The 22,099-nt window shown below is 55.2% G+C and overlaps 2 protein-coding genes across 5 annotated transcripts in view; one reads left to right on the top strand and one right to left on the bottom strand.

Annotated features, from left to right (window-relative positions):
- Nucleotides 1-5,220: 5,220 nt before the first annotated feature.
- Hic1 (HIC ZBTB transcriptional repressor 1) lies at nt 5,221-10,907 on the top strand. 2 transcript variants are annotated; one of them, XM_021177789.1, is made up of 2 exons: nt 5,221-6,480; nt 7,931-10,907. In XM_021177789.1, the coding sequence occupies exons 1-2, from the start codon at nt 6,066-6,068 to the stop codon at nt 10,093-10,095; spliced, it is 2,580 nt and encodes an 859-aa protein (XP_021033448.1). In that variant the 5' UTR covers nt 5,221-6,065; the 3' UTR covers nt 10,096-10,907. The 2 variants fall into 2 exon arrangements, with proteins under 2 accessions (XP_021033448.1, XP_021033449.1); XM_021177790.1 differs by lacking the exon at nt 5,221-6,480 and adding an exon at nt 7,331-7,589.
- A 100-nt stretch (nt 10,908-11,007) lies between these two features.
- The window catches only part of Smg6 (SMG6 nonsense mediated mRNA decay factor), a 235,538-nt gene continuing 224,446 nt past the window's right edge, over nt 11,008-22,099 (bottom strand). For 2 of the 3 annotated variants that reach the window (XM_021176235.2, XM_021176236.2), the window contains exons 16-19: nt 19,361-19,514; nt 16,321-16,532; nt 15,802-15,883; nt 11,008-12,703 (exon numbers count right to left, since the gene is read on the bottom strand). In XM_021176235.2, the coding sequence (XP_021031894.2) occupies nt 12,573-12,703; nt 15,802-15,883; nt 16,321-16,532; nt 19,361-19,514 (579 nt within the window). In that variant the 3' untranslated portion in view covers nt 11,008-12,572. The remainder of the gene's footprint in view (nt 12,704-15,801; nt 15,884-16,320; nt 16,533-19,360; nt 19,515-22,099) is intronic. The other variant, XM_021176232.2, reaches the window with a different exon arrangement.

The raw sequence follows: 22,099 nt of genomic DNA, 5'->3' as shown, positions 1-22,099 counted from the left end.
AAAAAAAAAAAAAAAAAAAAAGAATTAACTATACCGGACAATGAGACAAATAGAAGCCTGTCATCTAACTTATTTTTTGAGACGGGGGTCCCACGGTAGTTCCGGCCATCCTTGAACTCACAGAAATCCACTTATCTCTGTCTCCCAAGATCTGGTATTCAGAGCATGCTCTACCATAGCCTAACTCATTTATTTTTGGTGCTAGGATCAAACCCAGGACCTTAGGCATGCTAAGCACAGACCTACTACAGCGCTCTATGCCCAGCACCCCTGCTCCCCCCATTGTCTAATTTCATGAAAAAGTACTGTCATTAACCTAATAACTGAGTCTTACAATTGAGGAAACAGGCACAGAAAGGCTAAGTACCTTACTCAAAATTGGATGATTCAGAATCAAAAGCCCCATATTCTTGTCTGTTGTCATCACCCCTCCCCCCCCTTGTTTTGAGACACAAATCTCATATTTATTGTCCAGGCTCCTGAGCAACTGGGACTGCAGGTATACACTGCAGCTCCTGGTTTTGGTTGGTCTTTCTGCTGTCCGGTAAAGAGCAAGCAAAAACTACCACTCTCTATAGGCTAAATGCCCAGCCTGGACTTCTGCTTTCTAATGTGTAAAGTTGGGAAGGAAGGTATGGAAGGTAGAAATGTTTTCTAGGACAACGAACACTCAAAGCATTAGCATTACATAGTCAACCTTCTAACCACATCTTCTGATGGGTTCCATCTGCAAAGGTTTGTCCTCTTTTCTTTCTTTCTTTCTGTTTGTTTTTGTTTTTCGAGACGACAGGGTTTCTCTGTATAGCCCTGGCTGTCCTGGAACTCACTTTGTAAACCAGGCTGGCCTCAAACTCAAATCCGCCTGTCTCTGCCTCCTGAGTGCTGGGAATAAAGGCGTGCGCCACCACCGCCCAGCTGTCCTCTTTTCAAATTATCCCTGCTATTTGTTTTCTGCATCTTGATTACACCCAGGATTTCTAAATCCTGCTCTGCGGAAGACAGTACCCTATCAGAGTCTCTCAACAGCCCTAGCCACAGAGTATCTACGTGCAGTCTCTGTGGTTGTACTCCTTTTGGGGGTACGTTTGAAGATCTCAAGTTGGGATGCATTACTTACAGACCAGTTGAGGGAAGACTGCTGGCTGATACCTTCAGACAATGCATTAGGGACCAGGTGAACTTCACTAGCTTGCCAGCTTCTTGCTGTGTTAAGGACCCTTTTAATGATGGCTCAGGAGAAAGTTGGGGGACAGAGTTATGGCTCTAGCAGGAAAGGGATTCTTTGCCCTTTCCCCTCTGCCTGCTCACCTAGGGTTTTCTGGAAGAAAGGTGTGATAAAACTTCCTTCTCCTCCCCCTTCAGCTCTCTGCGGGCAAAAATGACTTCTTCCTTCTCATAGGACTCCTGATCGGTTCACCACTCATAAGAATCCTTATCGCAGAACCACCCATTTTCTCGCCACCTTAGGCAGCAATACCTCGACTAGGAAGACAGGAGAGTCACTGAGGAGGATGTTCAGACACTCCGTGGGTCTTGCTTCTGCACCCGAGGTAGATGCGCAGCAGCCTGAAAGGCCGCCTCTCTGAGCCCACCTCTTGCCACCTCCGCAGACACATCGGATGTTGCGTCGCCGCCCCGCCTCCTCTTGCTCTGTATCTGCCCAAACCCAGGCTGGCAGAACTCGGGAGTGGTGGGGAGCGTGGGCGTGCTGCGGGGCGACCATGGCTGTAGACTGTTACCTCCGGTTCCCACAGTAACAATCGAAAGCCACGGTTGCCCTGGAGACGCGGGGGCGGGGCTTGCAGGCTGACGTCAGCACAGCGGGCGGCGGGGGTGGCGCGAGTGTCTGCAGGGCCTGCGCCCACCGCAACCCACGGGGACCTTGAACAGGCGTGCCCGAGGGAGGCGCTTGCACTGCATCAGCACCGCGGACAGCGGCGCAGGGAGGCACGGAAAGGCCGGGGGTCGGCGGTCCTGGGGCGGGGCCAGGCGTCGGTGGCCGTGACTGGAGACTGTTACTGAGGGCGGCCCGGGCAGTAAGCAGTCTAGAGCCAAGGTGCCGGCGCGCTGCCCGGGCGGGGATATCCCGTCGCCCGCAGTTGAGAGTGCTGCTGCTTCTCAGGCCCCCCCCCCTCAGCCCAAGCGCGCGCGGCCAGACACGCGACCGTGACGTCAGAGTCCTGTGACGTCAAAGATGTCCCAGCGGGGAGGCATTTCCGGCGGTGGGGAGCGGTGGGGGTAGGGCGGGGCGGCCTGATCGAAGCCCCGCCCCCGCCTGGTCCTGAGAGGACAGCTCCGCTTGCAGAGGCGGGAAGTCCTGAGCTCAGTGGGACAGTCCGGTGGGACGGGACGGGCGGGACCGGACAGGGAAGGGGCGTGTGTGCAGCATGCGAGACGGGGGTCCCGAGAGAGCCGCAGGGCCGAGGTGTGCGTCTTGTCTGTCGTGGGCGCCCTGGCTCAGTCAGTCGGGGCCATCTAGGCTGAGTCACCGCTCTGCGGACAGGGGAGAAATGAGGGGGCGCGTCTCCTGAGACTCCAGCACCTTCTCCCCACTTTCTTGAAAGGATGGCGCAGGAGCTGCTCAGCCTCGGGAAATGGGGTTGGGGGCTCGGCTCTCCGCTTGATGTTTCTCCAGAGTGTCTGCGTCTGCATTTGGGTGCCGGCAGGTGCTGCATAGGGTTGGGTCAGCCGCCGGCCCCTGGTTCACCAAGCTGAAAGGAACCTTCGTCCCTCCCACTCTGTCCCCCATCCTCACTCCGGAGTCCCCCTCCAACCCGCCGCCCCTCCGGTCCCCTCCTCGCCCTCCCATGGCGTCCGCGCATCTGCCCATCTCCGACTGTCGGTGGTCCTTACCTGTCGGGCCGCGTCGCACCAGTGCCGGCTTGCCTCCCGCAGCCCGGCCGGCGCCGCCGCTTTTATAGGCGCGCGTAGTACTCGTGCGGCGGCTCATTCATGCGGCCGCGGCTCCTACACACTGACGCGCTGCCGACGTCAGCAGAGAATTTAGGAAACGGGAAAAGAGGCTATTTATAGTGGCAAGCGGGGAGGGGGGGCGTAGGGGAGGACGGGACGAAGCGACAGGGAGTTGGAGCGGGAGGAGGGTGCGCACGCGGAAGCAGGGTTGGGTATGGGGAGTACGTAACCCCAGGCTTGGCCTCCAAGGGGTTAACTTTCCGGAACTGCAGGCGACGGGCTGGGGGAGAATAGTGCAGGGAGGGTGAGGCCCCGTTCTGTGTTTATTCACTCTCCCCTTCCGGGGCTTTGCGAGTCTTAGGATCACAGTTCTTTTCTCCTGGACCGCAGGGGTCCTCCCTTGGCAGCCCCAAGCCACACTGCTCATTCCCTAGACCCTAAAGTCCTATGACGCCAGAAGACGCCCCGCGATGGTATCACTCTCATTTGGCCACTGTGGTATCCTCGCTCTCTCCTGGTGTGTTTGTGTGTTGGGGGGGGGGTGAGGCAAGGAAATGAAACTGGGCCGGTTTAGGAGGGGAGTAGAGTGTACCTCGGACTTTGACATATAGGAGCTGGTGAAAGAGGGGTGGAGAAGCCTGGGAGTTTTGGAAGGCTTCCTGACTGGGCCACAGGAGGAAAGGTACCGGTCAGATGGTCGAAACCGCAGGGAAGATCAGGGAGTCTAAGGAGAGTGGTCTGGATTTTAGAAATGAGCATAAGATCATCTGTAAGAGTTTGGAAAATCCCTGTACAGAGTATCCACAAAAGGAAGGGCTAGCCTGACAAGTACTGGAGAGCCAACTTGGCAGTGCCCCGGGGGCACGAGGGGGCCACCTCAGTGGGGTGGAATAGGCATAGGCAGAGCCTGTAAGAGAGGGAATGAGACTAAGGGGGCTCAACAGCTTGGCAGAGGGGGTGTGTGGCTGGGACTCCTTTCTAAAGGAGTCAGAATAGACTAAAGGCAAATATGATATGGTCCTCCAAAACAGCCCGATTCTGTCTCTGGGCTCTAAATGGGGTCGTCATGCGTTCGCGGAGAGGAGGAAGCTGCACCAGGATGACCAGAGGAGCTCAGGAAGAAGGGGAAAGCAAAGTTAAGAGGAGGGGCATGGTGGTGCTCATCCTTGCACGTGGGAAGTAGACACCTTTGTGAGTTCGAGGCTAACCATAGACTTGAGACTGTGGTGGTGGTGGTGGTGGGGGAGGGGAGGGGAGGGGAGGAGAGGAGAGGAGAGGGGAAGGGAAGGGAGGGGAGGGGAAGGGAAGGGAGGGGGAGTACACAGAGAAACTTGGGCAGAATTATGTGGCTGGCCCCATAACGATACAACAAGGGCTTGAGTCGGTGGAGAGGGATAGAACAAGAAGGAACTGAAGACCCAGCCGACCTCCTATGGGTCAACCAGCGGATAAACTCCATTGTGTAAAACACATACAGAGCCTTCTCTCCAGACTCGCACGATCTAACCCCATTAAAAGGAGAAAACATTTAAAACAGAGACATTAGAGACACCCTTGCTTGTGGGAGAACTCAGAGTTGTCAAAACTCATCCCTAAGAGCACTTCTGGGGAGCCTTCTTATCCTCAAACGCTCCGTTACACTTCCGCTTCAGTCCCAAGGCGTATCCCTCGACAGAGATACCAAGGTACCTCTTCACTTCTCCTAGAGCTCAGAAATTGTGGAGTCCACCGTGGGACTGCAGTGCTTGTCTTGTATGGACACTATACGGAGATACAAAGTAGTAAGTGGATTAGATGGAGACGGAGCACACCGCCGCGGAAATCTGGTGAGCCTTGAAGACTCTTCGGACCAGAAGCCTAGGCCAGGCACAGAAGTCTCCTGCCAAAGAAACGCAGCCTCTAGGGGGCGCCCAATACCTTGGTGTCTCACTGGTACAGCTAGAGGCCCGGCCGGCGGCCCCGGGCGAGTGACTCAGCCACTACCTCAAGCGGGGGAGTGGGGGCTCGAGGACAGCGTGGGGTGCGGCGAGCGCAGCCCCCACCCGCCCTGCGCCCCGCGCGGTTGCTAAGCTCTCCAAGGCCTCTGAGAGATGAGATCCCGGGAACCTCATTGGTTACCATAGTAACTCTGAGCCCCAGCCTCTCCGGCTTGGCCACGGAGGATGGCGCAGCCAATAAGAAGCTGTGGGCGGTTTGGGGGGACCCCCCCTATAGTGTGGGCGGGGGTCAGGAGGTGCGGGGAAGAGGCGGAGCGTGGGCCACGGAGGCGCGGTGCTTGCAACGGTGGTTATGCCTCCGCCCCGCTATGCAGGGACATTTCCGGTGAGCACCCATGAGCTGGTGCACGGTCCCTCCCTCCTAAAAGAGGAGTCGCCAACAGGAATCGAGCTCTCCCTCGTGTGGCGTGTAGGATCTTTTTTTGAGGGGGTCTCAAGCCGCCCGTTCTCGTGATATCTCTTGAATGGTCTCTCACTAATGGTGTATTGGGGGGGGGGGCAAACTAAGATCCCTCAAAACTGCTTAGATGGGGGATTGAGGACTTGAGTGGCACGTCGCAAGGGGTCTCTGTCCAACTATTTCCAATGGAGGGCTCTAGGGTCCTTCTGGAGATCCGCAAGTTCGGGGGGGGGCTCTTTGGTAGGACCTCTACCCCGTTTCAGGTAGTAGCCTCCGCAGTAGCCCAAGAAGTTGGGGCTCCGGGAGGGGGTGGGCGGTCTGTGTAAACATGGCGCGCCCTCGAGTGTCACTGCTTGGACAGAGTTTGAGTGTGGACGGTTTATGATGTACATACTGGTAACATGTGTCTGAGGGAGAGTTGGAATGTCTCTACTGAGTCTAAGTGAATAATGGTGTTCAGAAATGTCTAATAAAAGCTGCCCCACTCCTGCTCCGAACGTATCTACCTTCATTTCACTTAGGATTTCTAAACTCGCCCTCTCACAGAATACTGTCCTTAGTGTTCCACCCCAACCCCTTTTCTAAGATAGGGTCTCAGGTAGTAGAGACTGACCTTGAACTCCGGGTCCTCTTGCTTCCAACTCCTGGGTGCTAGGATGATAACAAGAATGCGCCACCACCCCTGGCTTAAGAGTTCCTCATTTGAAGACAGAACCTTTTTTTTTTTCCGAATTGGCGCGATATAACATATAAATATGTACTCGGGAGCACTCAGCACAAAACCCCAAGGTTTATGGGACTCCCAGGTCCGATATCTGGGGTCTCCAGGTGGGCACATCTGGAAGCGCGTGAACCTGCAAGATCTGCTCAGCTCCGCATCTGCAAGCCTCTTGGCCCAGGTGTGCGCCAGAGGTCGCAGCCCAGCCGCACACAGTCCCCGCGTGGCCGCGAGGTGGCGCCATGGCCGCGGCAGCGTCTGCCGGTTCGGGCCGCTCCAGATAAGAGTGTGCGGAAAGCGCGGAGGGGCTGAGACGCGACCAGGACGCGGGGAGGACGGACCGGCAAGACAGACCGACCGGGGGCCCGGCGGGCGGAGGGCAGCGCACTGCAGCCACGTCCCCCCCTGGATCCGCCGGCAGCCGGGCCCGGGGCTTCCGACATGCCCCCCAGGTGGGTCCTCGAGTTGGCGACAGGGAAGGGCAAGGGACCCGGGACAGTCTGGTCCTCGTGCGCCGGCTACCTCGGGAGCATCCTCAGGCGTGGGCGCCCGGGTCGCGGCTGGCGTTTGGGGCTCTAAGTGTCTTCCCTAGAGGACTCCGGACGGCTGGGCCGCTGCTCGGCGCCGGGTTCACGGCGGGGTCAGCGGCCCGGGGCCGGCTCTGCCCGCACATGGGCTGGGGAGGAGAGGGGAAGGCAAGGGGAGCCGGCGGGCGGGGCTGGCAGGGGCGCTGCCCTGGCACAGCTCGGCGCCTGGCAGCGGGACGGGTGGGGCGCAGGCTAGGAGCTGCCACCGCCTCAGGGAGGGAAGCCGGGTTGGGCGGCCGCCGCAGGTAACGGGCCGGCGAGGCCCTGCGGGCCAGGCGGGGAACAGGGGCGGGCGTGCTCGCCGGAGGGCAGGGCGGCTTTAGATTTGGTGTGGGTCCCCACGGCCACCAGGCTGCTGAAATTGGGGGCCCAGAGGAGGAACTGGGGGCCGGGGAGGGGGGCTGGGGCCGGCGCGCTCCTCCCGCCCTGTCTGAAGTTGGGAAAGTTTTCCCCGAAGTTTGAGGCGGCAGAGTTTCGGGGGAGACGGGGCGGAGGGGAGCTGGGGAAGAGATGTGGAGCCGAGGCCCCGGCTGGGTCCAGAACGCGGGTGGGGCGCAGGCCAGGGTCAGGGCCGCAGCCGGCTGTGCGCCGTGCCCGCCCGGGGCGCTGCCCCCTCCCTCCCCTGGGAGCTGCGTGGCTCCCCCCTCCCCCCCACCTGCTTCCTGCCTCAGCCTCCTGCCCCGATATAACGCCCTCCCCGCGCCGGGGCCCGGCCTTCGCGCTCTGCCCGCCACCGCAGCCACTGTCTCCGCTCCCCGGGCCCGGCCGGCCGGCCCTAACGAAGGCCTGACAGCCCCCGGCCAGGGCGGTGCCTCGATGGGCATCTTGCTCCCGTCTTCCTTATCACTTCCCCTAACCGGGGCAACTTCTTTCGAGGCGGGAGGCGCTTCTAACTCGGCTCCTTGTCTCCCCACTTGGGCAAACTTCTCGGCCCTGAATGACTTTTCCTGAAGCGGACATTTTACTTAAATCGGGTAATTGTCTCCGAAAGGGTCATTTCGTCCTAAACAGATCTGTCCCTGGAAGTTCCCAGGACCCAGCCCGAGTGCCCAGGAGCATCTGGGGCTGGGACAGATAGGCTAACCTGGCCTACTCTCCATCCGCAGCCTTTCTCCTCCTGCTCCTTCTGTCTGGGGCCGGCGGGCCTAGGCTTCCACACCCGGAGGCCGCTGATCCTCCTCGGCTACTGTTCAGGCCGTGGTGCTCCATGCCCCTGATCAGCTGAGGGGAAGGGGAAGCGGAGGGTTGGGTACAAGAAAGAGTCCAGGGCACCGTACTGCGTAGCTCTTACCCAGCTGGTGTGTGTCTCCCGCAGGAGAGTGTGCTGGGCAGACGATGCTGGACACGATGGAGGCGCCTGGCCATTCGAGGCAGCTACTGCTGCAGCTCAACAATCAGCGCACCAAGGGCTTCTTGTGCGACGTGATCATCGTGGTGCAGAATGCCCTCTTCCGCGCGCACAAGAACGTGCTGGCGGCCAGCAGCGCCTACCTCAAGTCCCTGGTGGTGCATGACAACCTGCTAAACCTGGACCATGACATGGTGAGCCCGGCCGTGTTCCGCCTGGTGCTGGACTTCATCTACACCGGCCGCCTGACCGACAGTGTTGAGGCCGCAGCAGCAGCAGCGGTGGCCCCGGGCGCCGAGCCGAGCCTGGGCGCTGTGCTGGCTGCTGCCAGCTACCTGCAGATCCCTGACCTCGTGGCTCTGTGCAAGAAGCGTCTCAAACGCCACGGCAAGTACTGCCACCTGCGGGGAGGAGGCAGCGGCGGCGGCGGCTACGCTCCTTACGGGCGGCCCGGCCGGGGCTTGAGGGCTGCCACGCCCGTCATCCAGGCTTGCTACTCGTCCCCGGCGGGGCCACCGCCGCCGCCTGCCGCCGAGCCGCCGTCGGGTCCCGATGCAGCCGTCAACACCCACTGCGCCGAGCTATATGCTTCGGGCCCGGGCCCAACAGCCTCACTCTGCGCCCCGGAGCGTCGCTGCTCCCCGCTTTGCGGCTTGGATCTGTCCAAGAAGAGCCCGCCAGGTTCCTCGGTCCCCGAGCGACCGCTGAGTGAGCGCGAACTGCCTCCACGCCCGGACAGCCCTCCCGGTGCGGGGCCCGCAGTCTACAAGGAGCCATCGCTCGCCCTGCCCCCGCTGCCGCCTTTGCCCTTCCAAAAGCTGGAGGAGGCCGTACCGACTCCAGACCCGTTTCGAGGAAGCAGTGGCAGTCCGGGACCCGAGCCCCCCGGCCGCCCCGACGGCTCCAGCCTCCTCTACCGCTGGATGAAGCACGAGCCAGGCCTGGGTAGTTATGGCGATGAACTGGTCCGGGATCGAGGCTCCCCGGGTGAGCGCCTGGAGGAGCGCGGTGGGGATCCTGCCGCCTCACCCGGGGGCCCCCCGCTCGGCCTGGTACCCCCGCCACGCTATCCCGGGAGCCTGGACGGGCCAGGCACAGGAGCCGACGGCGACGACTATAAGAGCAGCAGCGAAGAGACCGGTAGCAGCGAGGACCCCAGCCCACCCGGCGGCCACCTGGAGGGTTACCCATGCCCGCACTTGGCTTATGGTGAGCCTGAGAGCTTTGGTGACAACCTGTACGTGTGCATCCCATGTGGCAAAGGCTTCCCCAGCTCGGAACAGCTGAATGCACACGTGGAGGCTCACGTAGAGGAAGAAGAGGCGTTATATGGCAGGGCAGAGGCTGCTGAGGTGGCTGCTGGGGCCGCCGGCCTTGGGCCCCCCTTTGGTGGCGGTGGGGACAAGGTCACTGGGGCGCCGGGCGGCCTAGGAGAGCTGCTGCGGCCATACCGCTGCGCGTCCTGCGACAAGAGCTACAAGGACCCGGCCACGCTGAGGCAGCACGAGAAGACACACTGGCTGACAAGGCCCTATCCGTGTACCATCTGCGGAAAGAAGTTCACGCAACGCGGAACCATGACACGCCATATGCGCAGCCACTTGGGCCTGAAGCCCTTTGCGTGCGACGCGTGCGGCATGCGCTTCACCCGCCAGTATCGCCTCACGGAGCACATGCGCATCCACTCTGGAGAGAAGCCCTACGAGTGCCAGGTGTGTGGTGGCAAGTTTGCTCAACAGCGCAACCTCATCAGCCATATGAAGATGCACGCTGTAGGTGGCGCGGCCGGCGCGGCCGGGGCGCTGGCTGGCCTGGGGGGACTACCTGGCGTCCCTGGCCCCGACGGCAAGGGCAAGCTCGACTTCCCTGAGGGTGTCTTTGCTGTGGCCCGCCTCACAGCTGAACAGCTGAGTCTGAAGCAGCAGGACAAGGCAGCTGCTGCCGAGCTGCTGGCGCAGACCACGCACTTCCTGCACGACCCCAAGGTGGCGCTCGAGAGCCTCTACCCGCTGGCTAAATTCACTGCTGAGCTAGGACTCAGCCCAGATAAGGCGGCAGAGGTGCTGAGCCAGGGCGCGCACCTGGCTGCAGGACCGGACAGCCGGACCATCGACCGTTTCTCTCCCACCTAGAGCGTCCCTCCTAGGTGCGCCGGGCGCTGCCTGACAGCCCGGGGACAACTGGTAGCAGCGGCAGCGCCGCAGTGGTGGCCCCACCTTTCTACACCTCACCTGGCCTCACTGTTTAGTGCCTTAGCCTGGGGAAGTCAGTGGGGGAAAACCCCGGGACGGGGGTGGGATAGGGGAAGGGAGATTTATATTTTTGATATCAGCTTTGACCAAAGGAGAACCCTGCCTCTCCCTGTGGCTCATCGGCCCCCTCCCCCGGCTCCGTGCTGCTCTTGGGGGGGAAGGATGCCATTATTCGGACGCTCTCAGCCCTACCTCCGGCCCTTGCGACCACACCCATTCTCACTGTGAATCTCCCTGCTGGGGTCGGAGCATTGGGCACAGTTGGAGAGAGGGGAGGGGACTGAGCCGGCCGGAGGGCCTCCCCGTCCCCTGCTCCTGCCCAGCCCGGGACTGATAATGTGAAGTTCCTCATTTTGCACAAGTGGCACTAGCCCCAGGGCCAGCCCTTCCTTTCCTCACCACCAGGGTGGGCAGCTCTGGCGCCAGGGATGACAACCCTGACCCATCTGTCTCCGCTTCCCGAGGTGTCCCCTCCTCTTCCTGGGGCCCCCGGACCATATATTTATTGCATGCGCCCTAGGTGACCCCCTATCCCGAGCCCAACTTTAGCTGGGCTGGAGAGAGGTCTCCTTCCTTGGTTCCCGTTCTGTCCCTTTGTATATTTTCTACTCTGTACACAGGCTCTTCCAGAGCCGCTTCCATTTTCTATACTCAACCAAACAGCAATAAAGCAGTAACCAAGGTCCCTATAATCCTGTGGCTCTCTTCTGCCTCTGCACCACGGTGGGTGGCAGGGCCCCAACATAGGTGTACAGGCCCAAACCAGCCGCCCCTCCCCAGTTCCAAAAAATAGACCAGCAGAGGTCAATTATATTTCATAACTAAAAATTTATTAAGGAAACAAAACCGGGGTTCCAAATGGGACAGAGAGAAGAAAGGTATTCTTCCCATTTCCAATCCCCCCATCCCCAGCCAATGACCCTCACAGCCAGAGGAGGGGACCTCAAAGGAAGTAGCCTGCCTGGGCCTTACAATCAAGAGAGCTTCTGAGCTGAGTCCTGGGCACTGTCCTGGGCTCTCCTGCACAGCCCTCTCCTGGGCCTGAGAAGGGCAGAGCACCCTTGGTGAAGCACTGCTCCTCCTAAGGTGGGTTGTGTGTGATCCTATCAAGAGTCACCCCTGCTTAGCCTGAGACAGCCTTCTCAATCCTTCTCTACCTCTGTGCTAGACTGAAGGAATTCATTCCTGGTAGGGAGCCTCCAAGTGAGGTTGTAAACAGAGAGGCAGCAAAAAAACAAAAACAAAAAACCTAAAAGAACCAAAACCCTCAAAGGCTAAAGGGTCCCATGTCCCCTCTTCTGGGTAAAGACGTACAGTGACAAAGCCAGAAACGGGCTCAACACCCGGCACCTCTACCTTGGGGTTCAGCTCCCCCAGCTTGGAGGCTTCTCAGAGGTGTGAGGGGTTGGGAAGGAAGGACAGCTGGGAAGGCTTTATTTGGTTCCTGTCACAGGTGGTAGGGTAAGATTCAGAACGAGAAGTCCCACGAGGAGCCGAGGTGAGGAAGTTTAGGGTTGGGGTGATGAAAGGGGCCAACTAGAAAGGGAAGGCAGGCAAAGAAGAGTCTGAGGAAATTTCCCCAAGAGGGTACTGCAGTGAAAGGAAGGCCAAGGATGGGAACATGTGCTGGTGGAGGGCCACTCTGGACGCACGGGCCCAAGACCACATGGCCCTTCCCTTAGGCCCATGACTGCCCAAAAGGAAAACAAGGGCAAAGTGCAAGATGTGGACAGGAAGAGAAGCATGTGCACATGTGCTGTGTGAGTGCGTGCGTGAGGGCGTGCGTGTGCGTTGAAGGGCTGGGGCTGCTGTTGCTGTTATAGACAGAAGTCAGCATGGGTCCATAGGGCATCTAGGCCTCAGGGAGATGGAGACACCTGGGCACTCTTCTTGACAGCCAAAGCCTCTCAGACATTCAGGACAGAGACTGCAGACTGAGGGGTTGATCAGTTTCCTTGCATCTGATGGAAACTTTAGAATCTCTGCCCCTTACCACTACAGAGTGGCTGGGTCCTCCGGGTGAGTAGGCCTCCTTCCAGCCCTGGGACCAGACAGAGGGAAAAAGGGTGGGAGCTTGGTGGCCTATTCGGCTTGTCCACCTGTTGTCACTGTAGCCAGTCACCTCCCTGCTAAATCTTGGCAGCCCAGGAGGGTCCCAGCAGCTTCCGCCTGACCCTTGGGAGGGCTCTGTGAGGAGCGGCTCCCCCACAGCACGGCCACGGCGTGAGGTTGGAAGAGGATGGTTTATTGTCTGGGTGGATTGGTAGCTCAGGCGCGTGGACATCTTCCGTGTTACACTGGGCGCCTGGTGGCCTCTCAGGAATGGTTCCATGGGGGTGGGCCCCAGTGTGGTCCCCTCAGCCCACCTGGGCCCACGTAAGGAAGGCTGGGATGTCCCTCACAGGCACATTCCTTGTCAGTGCCTTTACACGAAGGTTCCGATCATCGGTCAGCAACACCACCTCCCGTAACAGGCGGATTGGCTCCTCTGTTGGCACAGAAATCAGATGGGCTCAGCTGAGGATAGAAGTGTCAAATACTATCTCCTGTCTTGGGGAGAATGTGGTCGTGGAGGGGCAAGTTCTTTCCAGGCTCATAGCACCATTCCCCTGATGCTTAGAGGGTCAAGCTAGGTAGGAGCTGTGCTGGGGCTATGAACTCCTCACACGGGACTCTTGTGCCTGAGAGTACTCAAACTGCAGGCCTGTCTTCCAAAGTCTCAGAACTAATGGGAAGCAGAGTCCTAACTACACCCCTGGCCCTGATTCCTACGAACTGCCCTCACCCTTTAGAAGTCTCTCCTTCTAAAGGTGGGATGTGTGTGTCAATGTTCTATGTATCCAAAGGTTAAAAAATACAAAGGTGAATAGAAAGTAGGAACAGATCTTACGAATGTGGGGGAAGGGGTTAGCTCTGGGGTGCTCTCAGGAGAGGCTTGCTAAATGGGCCTGTGGCTATGGTCAAGGATCTATTAAAAGAGTGATCTGTGAGCATCTATCAGTACACAGGGTAATGAGCAGCAGAGAGGACTGTCCTGCAGCTGCCTCATGCTCCGTGTAGCTCTGTGCCTTCTTGAGTTCCTTACGCACTTTTGTAAATACACTCACGTACATAGGCTAGCTTCCTCCGGTAACACTGACATCACGTTAGCCACCCCTTCTTTACTCATATTTTATATACTTCCAACATTTTTCTATACCAGTACAGATAGCCTTCATCTTTTTAGATATTTCTTACAGCAGATATTTTTCCTGTGTCTGACTAATGTACAGGAGAAAACTTAAAATGGGGCCCAGGAATCACTCAAGGGACACTCTAGGCCCTGGGCATGACTGCTTGGGTGGCAGGTCTATCTCTCAGCCCTGCCCTGGCATTTCCTAGTGGAGGTCTGGCAGAAAGCAAAGGCACAGGAAATGTCCTGTGGTGTTTGGGGACGGCTAGGATGGCGGGCTGGGGGATTGCAAACATCCATGTCTGACCTGAGTAATGCTGGCCTTGCCAGCTCCAGGCAGGGAGGCTGAGAGTTGGCTTTCAGCCTAGGGAAGAATCTGGGGATGAAGAGGGAGAGGCTCAGGGGGCTGATGGTGGTGAGGAAAGGGAGAAAGAGGACGACAGACAGGGCTGTGTGTAGAGGGTGAAGAACACGCCTCGTGATTAAGGGAGGTCTAAGAGCCTTCCCTCTGTTGCCTGGGCCTGGAATGTGAGTGTGTGGTGGGGTAGTGGTGTGGGGTGCTACATGGGGTTCCCAGCTGTTGTCTGAGTCTGTCTGCAACTCCACCATTCCTGCTCTGGGCTTCACACCAGAAGAGTCCTAGGCCTTAGGTCAGCCAACAAAGGCCCAGCATTGCTGGCAGGGGTCTGCAGGGGTTTCTGTGGATACTTTGAGACATTTTTAACAATAAACATCCTCTGTTTTGACACTGGTAACTTCACTTTGTTAGAAACCAGAGACTGTCATCTTGTCAGGCCCCATCCGCCATAATCCACATGATTTTAAAATTCAACATCGTTTACACATAAACATTTGGTGACGGTTTCTCTGTGAATCTGACAAGTTAATCTGCTAAGAATTCACACTGACAAATGGGGTTTGATTACACTGGCCGTTGCTGATGTAATTTTGATAGGGGCGGTCCCCATGATGGCAGTGGGACTCTGTTTGGGAGTAATTCTGGGGGTGGCGGGACAAGTTCAGATGCATCTAGGCTAAGAACAGAGCTCTGGTGGCTGAGGAGTACTGGAACCACGCGTCTCCACAAGACCTTTGCAACCTTGCTTCCCTCTTAGAAGGAACGTGTCTAGAGCTTGTGCTCTAGGATAGGGCACAAGCTCCTCTGTCTGCCTCAGCCAGGATTCTAATTTGTCAGTTGAACATTCTAGGTCTGGTCCTCAGGGAGAGGATATGTGCTGCACTCCTGACTGCCCCTGGTATAGAAATACCAGCACACGCGAGGGCTGTGCTAAGCAATGAAAGAAACCGGGAGAGGCCAGCAAGCCAAGATGGAGGGCATGGATACAGGGAGGCAGAGGGTCACACAAAGAAAGTCATGAGGCTACATAGGTCCACAGAGACCCACTGATATTACTAGATCAGCACATGACTTAGAGCTAGGAAGGGGTAGGGTTCCTTTCCACAAAAAGACATGTCAGCGTCTTGGGAATCAGTAGCTCCTACATGTCACTGGCCCTGTGGTCCTGTGTGCAGGGCATTCACGGCTGAGGTGGTCAGACACTTGAGAGTTTTAGGCTGACCCAGAAATGGGATTCTGCTCACCAAAACCGTTTAAAACTCAGATACAAGCTCAGTCTTTAAAACTCTCTCCCACCTCCAGTTCCAGCTAGCCTGTAAAATGCTACCGCTCACTGCAATAGAGATCAGGAAGAAAGGCCTATTCTTTTTTTTTTTTTTTTTTTTTTTTTTGGTTTTTCGAGACAGGGTTTCTCTGTATAGCTCTGGCTGTCCTGGAACTCACTCTGTAGACCAGGCTGGCCTCGAACTCAGAAATCCGCCTGCCTCTGCCTCCCGAGTGCTGGGATTAAAGGCGTGCGCCACCACGCCCGGCGAAAGGCCTATTCTTGACTTGGGAGAACCTCCACTGCAGGTCTGATACAGGTTGATGTTCAAGAAATACCCTGATATGGGTAGGGAGGTGAACATGGCCTAAGGAAAAAAAGTGTGCCCACTAGAGGTTCTCTACTGCTCAGGGCTGCAGAAAGCTGGACGCAGGAGACCATGGCCTGAACAAGCTATACTGAATCATAAAGACATTCTTGCTGTCAAAGGAACTCACCCAAGAAAGGAAATAGATGCAGACTGAGTGGGAAAGCTTGCAGCCTAGAGCAGGGTTTCCTGGGCTAGAGAGGCTCATTCCTAGTTGGCTCTAGATGATATAACATTCTTTAGGGCCAGGGAAGCTTTGATAGTAGGCCTAACCTCTGGGAAGGTGAACAAGATGGTCTCAGGCTTGTATAGGCTTGTATAGACTTATCAGGCCAAAGTCAGCAGAGACTCTTCTTAGGGACTGTGGATGGGTAGGAGAAAGCAGGGCAGAGGGATGGATGGCTCAAGGAGAGGCCAGGCTGTACCTTTGCTGGTGGGCATGTAATCCTTAGCCTTGTCTTTGCAGTAGTGCAGGCAGCAAGAGAGGATCAAGTCATCGTTGTTACCCTGGAGAAAGACAGTGTGAAAAGCACCACTGGGCAGGAGGGGGCGCCATGCAGAGGCAGAGGTACTTCCAGGGCTATGTCCTAGAGTCCTATTCAGACATGCTTTGGCTCTGCTTGGCTGAGTCTGTCTTCAGTGATTCAGAGAGCAAGGAACTCTCCCCTCCTGGGCCTTGATGGTGACTACCCTTTAGCTGCCCAGGTTCAAAGGGCTTCTTTTACTTCTTCCTTTTGGGAACACCTTCTCCCCCACCCCCCAAGACAGGGTTTCTCTGTGTAGCCCTGGCTGTCCTAGAACTAGCTCTGTAGATCAGGCAAGCCTTGAGCTCACAGAGATCCACCTGCCTCTGCCTCCCATGAGTTCTGGGATTAAAGGTGTGTGCTATCACTACCCAGCTCAGGAACATTTCTAATAATGGACTTCTCTCTGGGGGGTCTCACCAGCTGTCCAGTAATGTCCTCACTTCGGAAGGCGATAGATTCGAGTTCATTGCCGCGGCTGGTCAAGGCCCGCAGGCAGGAGTCCCGACTCTCAAATCTCCGTTCGAGGAACTCAATGGATTTTCGGGCCTTTTCTTGCACCACACGGGCATAGCCCCCAGCCCGGTGGTCTGTCTCCTGCCCTTTGGCGAGGCCATCCAGCTCATTGATCACTGATGGGACAGAGATTATAATGAGCAATTATGCCTGTCTGCATCCTCTGCTCTCTGCCCAATTCCTTTCTCAGGCAGGCCTCTTCACAGACAACAGAGGCCACCTTTCCACATGAGTTTTCCAATGAATCTGGTAGGGTAGATACTTGTGGGTATGAGAGGGGATCTAAGAATAGCTCCTTTCTGCCTCTTCCTCTGAGCCCCATCTTCCTCCCAGGGGGAATTTATAGGATTTTCTGGAGCTGGCATTCCTTACAGTATAGATCAATGAAAACATAGGAGCACAAGGTGAGTGAGGTGCTCTTCCTCAGCTACTCGGGTCTGAGCCGTAGCAGTCTAAAAGGAGGCAGGGTTCTACTGCCCTGTCTGGCAGAGTACAGGGAAGCCACACGGAAGAAGGACAGCCACACTGAGTTGCAAGGGCCCTGGTATTTCGTAAAACCATAACCTTGGCACACATTACTTCCTTGAATCTACGTGTGTGTGTGTGTGTGTGTGTGTGTGTGTGTGTGTGTGTGTGTGCGCGCGCGCGCGTGCACGCGCCTGTCTGCTTGTCTATGTGTCTGGGACATGGCTTCATTTTCTGGTGAAGATTCTTTCCAAAATTCCAGCCAAAAGCCTGAGGTCAAGTGGGAAATATGCACTCCTTGGGGGCTTAGAGAGAGTTTGGGGTCTGAGGCCTCTCCTTAGTGCAATGATTCATGGCTCGGGGAGTCGGCATGAGCATGCTGTTCCATGGTGAGCCTGGCACTCATTGTCTGGGTATTCAGAAACATTTTCTGGAAAGGGCCCATATGGGAACACACACACACACACACACACACACACACACACGCAGACAGACACACCCCCATGCTTTTAGCACCACGAAGCTGAAAGGTCCAGATAATGTGTAGCAGTGGTGTATGGTGTATGGTGTATGGTACAGCAAACAGAACATCAAACAGGAAAAACTGGTATTCTATCCCCAAATCTGCTTTCCTGCTTCCAAACTAAACAGGCTTCAAAGGGGACGCTTGTTTGTGCTTCTGCACCAGGCGGGACTTCTCAATGCTGGGGTCAGACCTAAAGAGCACAGAGCAGGTTAAAGAGCACAAGACACAAGCAGGGAAGGCTTTCCACTTAACCCTTTGTTGTTCTGGCCAGAAAGCAGGAGTCCACCAAGGAAAGTATGAGTGAACAGGAGCTCTGCTTACATCCTTGAAATACAGGGATCTGCCCAGCTGATACAGGGTCAGAGGGTCTGGTCTGTGTGGCTGCAGTACAGCGGTCAGTTCTAGTACCCTTAGGCTCACTATATTCTGAAATTTAGCATTTATCCCTTTCCTACCAAATCTAAATTTCTTTATCAAACTTAAGCTCTTTAGGGCCAAGGGCCGCAGATCTGACTTTTCACTGTAATTATTAGGAACAAAGAGACTAAGCACACATGAGGAGCACGGGCATAGGAAGGCAGAAGAGGAATGTTCTCATTCCCAGGAAGCCTCCTTGAGACACCAGTGCGCTTTCTCAGTTATACCAAGTACAGACCATCTAACAAAAGCGACCAATCGACTTTCTTTTTCCTAACTAAAAGCCTCCTAGGAGGAAGGTGCAGTGCTATGGCCTGTAAGTCAGTTCACTCAGAAGGGCAGTGGAAAGCTCAGGGCACTGTGTGGCTCTGGTGTACTCGGCCTTATGACAGAAGCTGCTCTTCTTTTGAAGTGGAGCAAACCTTCCCTTAGGTCTAAGGGCTTGGGTTTAAGAGCTTCTGTCCAGGCCACATGGGGAGGGGGAAGGAAGACAGGGAGGGAGGAGGACTGCTTCAGTGCCAACATTCTCAGGTGGTGCTAACGTGCTTCCCACAACCCCCCAGGGTTCTACAGGCTCTGCAGGGGCGGATGTTTCCTGCCCTTTGTTTCCACCCCCATCTGGCACTAAGACACTTGGGACTGGGAGGGAAGGCCCAATGGAACATCTTGGCATGGATGTCAGAGGTGGCCTGTCAGGCAGACTGCCAGTCTAGTGCCTTTTTCAGAGAATAGTGTTCTCGAACTTACTTCAAATGGCTGCTGGCAGAGAGATACTAAAGATCCTTGTCTTTGCAATCCTCGTACACACCCCTTTCCCCCATAGGACAGCATCAGCTGCAGTAGCTACATTAGCTGTATTTGACAGGTACTCAGAGATCAAAGCACAACCAGAGGCTGACCTACCATTCAGCTTAAGAACTAGGGGTACCCAGTAATCTCCCATGAGCACTCAGCTAGGAAAAGCAGGCTTGCTGGACTTCAAGATGCTAACCAGTACCAATGGCCCAAGTGGTAGGAACTGAAAGGCATGAGCCAAAGGTCTTGCTCTAAAGGGTTCCTGTCAGTCTGGCCTTAGGATGACATTGGCCAGAAGAATGTTACCTCGAACCAACAGAATGATCATGAAAAGCTACAAGACAATCAGACCAAAGGCATCTAACCACTTCAAAATCCTCCCAGCCTCCCTGCCAGACCACCCAGCAGCACTGCCGTTATCTGCCAGGGCTGAGTGTTTACCAATAACGGGAACCAGCTTTGCTGTTTTACTGCAAGCTTTATAAGGAAAAAACAAGGGCTGGGCTCATGCAGCCGCTGGTTGCTGGGACACAGGAGTCCATTTGCTCAAGCAGTTTAAGCCATGGATCAGCCATAATAATTTGAACTACTCTGATTATTAAACAATTTTCCTTGCCCCACGCATTCTCTGCAAATCCTGTCTTACACATGCACAGCCAGGTCAGTCTGCCTGGCTCTGGGCATGTGTGGAGGGGGCTGCTGTGCATGTGTAGGGTTGCTCTGTCCTCCCACCCAGCTCACCGATGAGGGGCACCACCAGGATGTACTTCCTGCTCTCCAGCAGCCGAGCCAGACTGGCCAGGTGGTCAATGAAGCCGTTGGTATCTGGTACGAGGAACAAGGGTCTGATCTCCAGCTCCATCTGCCTCATCTGACTCTGGTCTTCCAAAACAGCCTACAGGGACACAGAATATGAGGGAGCAAGAGAGTGAGCAGGGAGAGGGAGCACTGATGAGCCAGGCCCCTGACTCACCAGTGTGTAAGCATCCTGCCCCCACACATCTCTTCCCCCTCCAGAGGCACAGTCACCCCTTAGGCCTGAGGGACAGACCTTCAGGCTGAGCTAAGCAGTATAATCAACATCCACACAGACCAAATGGCCCAGGCCTGAAGTCTCACTAACCGTTAGTTGTGAGAAAGGAAACTGATGCTATTAAAAATATGTTTCTGAGAGGATCATAAAGGTAAGAAGGGAGCAAGTAACTAGGCCAGGAAAGGAGAGTCACATATCACACAGGCAGCACTTACAGGGTAGTTCTCAATCCGGACACTTGAATACTCAGATCAGAGTCCTCCCTTCCCCTCCCTCCTTCCCTCCTTATCCCTGTCTAAAATGAGACAGGGTCTCATAAGCTGGCCCAGACTCATACTTGGTTCTATGAAGTACTGAGTATCAAATCCAGGGCTTCAGTACGTTAGCACTCTACCTACAACCCTAGAATTTGTGATTCCAACTCATTTCATTGTGCATTTCAACCACCACCTACTCCAACCCTAATGAAATTAACATAAAATCTGAATTTTAAAGTGTTGGAATTAAAGTTCCAACACTCAGAAAGAGGAAACACTCATTTCTGTGAGTTCCAGACTAGCCAGAACTACATAGTGAGATCCTGTCTTTAAAAAAAAGAAGAACTGGGCTGGTGAGATGGCTCAGTGGTTGGGAGCGCCGACTGCTCTTCCAAAGGTCCCAAGTTCAAGTCCCAGCAACCACATGGTGGCTCACAACCATCGGTATCTGAGGACAGCTATAGTGTACTTACATATAATAAATAAATAAATCTTTAAAAAAAAATGAACTGACAAGATTTGACTCCTACAAATATACATGTACACTCATACAATGTAAAAAATATTTTAAAAAACTTGGTATTAGCAGAATGCTACTTACCATTTTCTACAGCAGAAATCCATAAAGAAGTTATGACCCAGCCCACAGAGAACAACAATCAGGTCATAACTATACCACCTGTCCTTGCTTTGCATAGCATTTCCTAAATGTAGGTTTTTTGTTTTGTTTTTTTTTTTAAAGATTTATTTATTTATTATATGTAAGTACACTGTAGCTGTCTTCAGACACTCCAGAAGAGGGCGCCATATCTTGTTACGGATGGTTGTGAGCCACCATGTGGTTGCTGGGACTTGAACTCTGGACCTTCGGAAGAGCAGTCGGGTGCTCTTACCCACTGAGCCATCTCACCAGCCCTTGTTTTTTTTTTTTTTAAACACGAGAAACTTCAGGGTTTCTGTAAATAGTTGTGGCTGTCCTGGAACTTGGTATGTACATAGGCTGGCCTTGAACTCACAGAGATTTGCCTGCCTCCACCTTCTGCTGAGATTAAAGGCATACCACCCCCAGCTTTTTTGCTCTACTTTCAACTCTTTACCACAAAAACTCTGAACAACAAACACTGTCCTGCCATCATTTTCCCTTTGGCATCAGGGCTTTTTGTCTTAGGCGCTTCAGGAAAGTCCTCTAGGATATTAAGGATTTCATAATTGTGCTGTATCCCCGTACAAACTGAAACGCCATAATGAAAATTCAAAGCACTCCACCTCATATTATTCAACAGTTACCCCAATGACCACCAGCAGGTCTGTGTACCAACCTCTGTCAGCCCCAGAAGCCCACAAGCCAGGGACTATCTGTGCTATAGGCTTTTCCATTTCTGTGGAATTCTGTGAACATCTGCAGCACCCAGTGTCTTCTGGTCTGGCAGTCTTACATGGGTAGCAGTGACCTGATGGGACAGGTTTAGGGTATATCTGTCTCTACAGAGTATATTTATTATTGTGCTATTTCCTCTGGGGATCATAGCCAGAAAGCAAGTTGACTGGCTGAATTTATCTGCTCTGGCAGACTATGTAGGGAGCTAGCCAGTACCAAGGGGAATCCAGAAAAGCAGGTGGGTCAGTCTCAGTCCCCTCACTCCCTCTTATGGTCTTCTGAAACATAGCAACCACAAGGAAACAGACCCAGAAACAGCACAGAGGAAGTGTATGTGCGTGCCAACTGAGATGGGGCCCACGGTGCTGGGCCTGGCCACCAACAGTTAGCAAGAAGGTTGCTTAGGCTTCACTAGGGTGACAGTAAAACTGAAAGGGCATGCCTTCAAAGGATGGGGGTGGCTTCTCGGTGACCTACCAGAGACCTTTCCCTATGAGTAAGTTGTTGCTGCCACTGCCACCACAGTTGGTGAAGACACAGGCCACGGGACAGTGGCAGCATGAGAAGTTTTGGCCAAGAGGCCCTGTCTGCTGAAACCCTCCAACTGTTCTCACTTCACAAGGGGAAAGTGTCAGCCACCTTCCCAGGGGCTTTCAGTCACTGTCATTCCCAGAGAACTGGCAAAAGGACAATAACACACATTCTACTAATCTTGGTGGGGCATTGAGAAGAACAGGAAAATGTCCTGCTCAGGTCCAGCAAATACTCTGCTGCTCTTTATGCCGAGAAGTAGCTCCCCCCCCCCCCCCCCC

This window comes from Mus caroli, chromosome 11 (genome assembly GCF_900094665.2).
Source record: "Mus caroli chromosome 11, CAROLI_EIJ_v1.1, whole genome shotgun sequence".
In the NCBI taxonomy this organism is placed as follows: Eukaryota; Metazoa; Chordata; class Mammalia; order Rodentia; family Muridae; genus Mus; species Mus caroli.
This window is presented reverse-complemented; position numbering and strand designations above follow the sequence as displayed.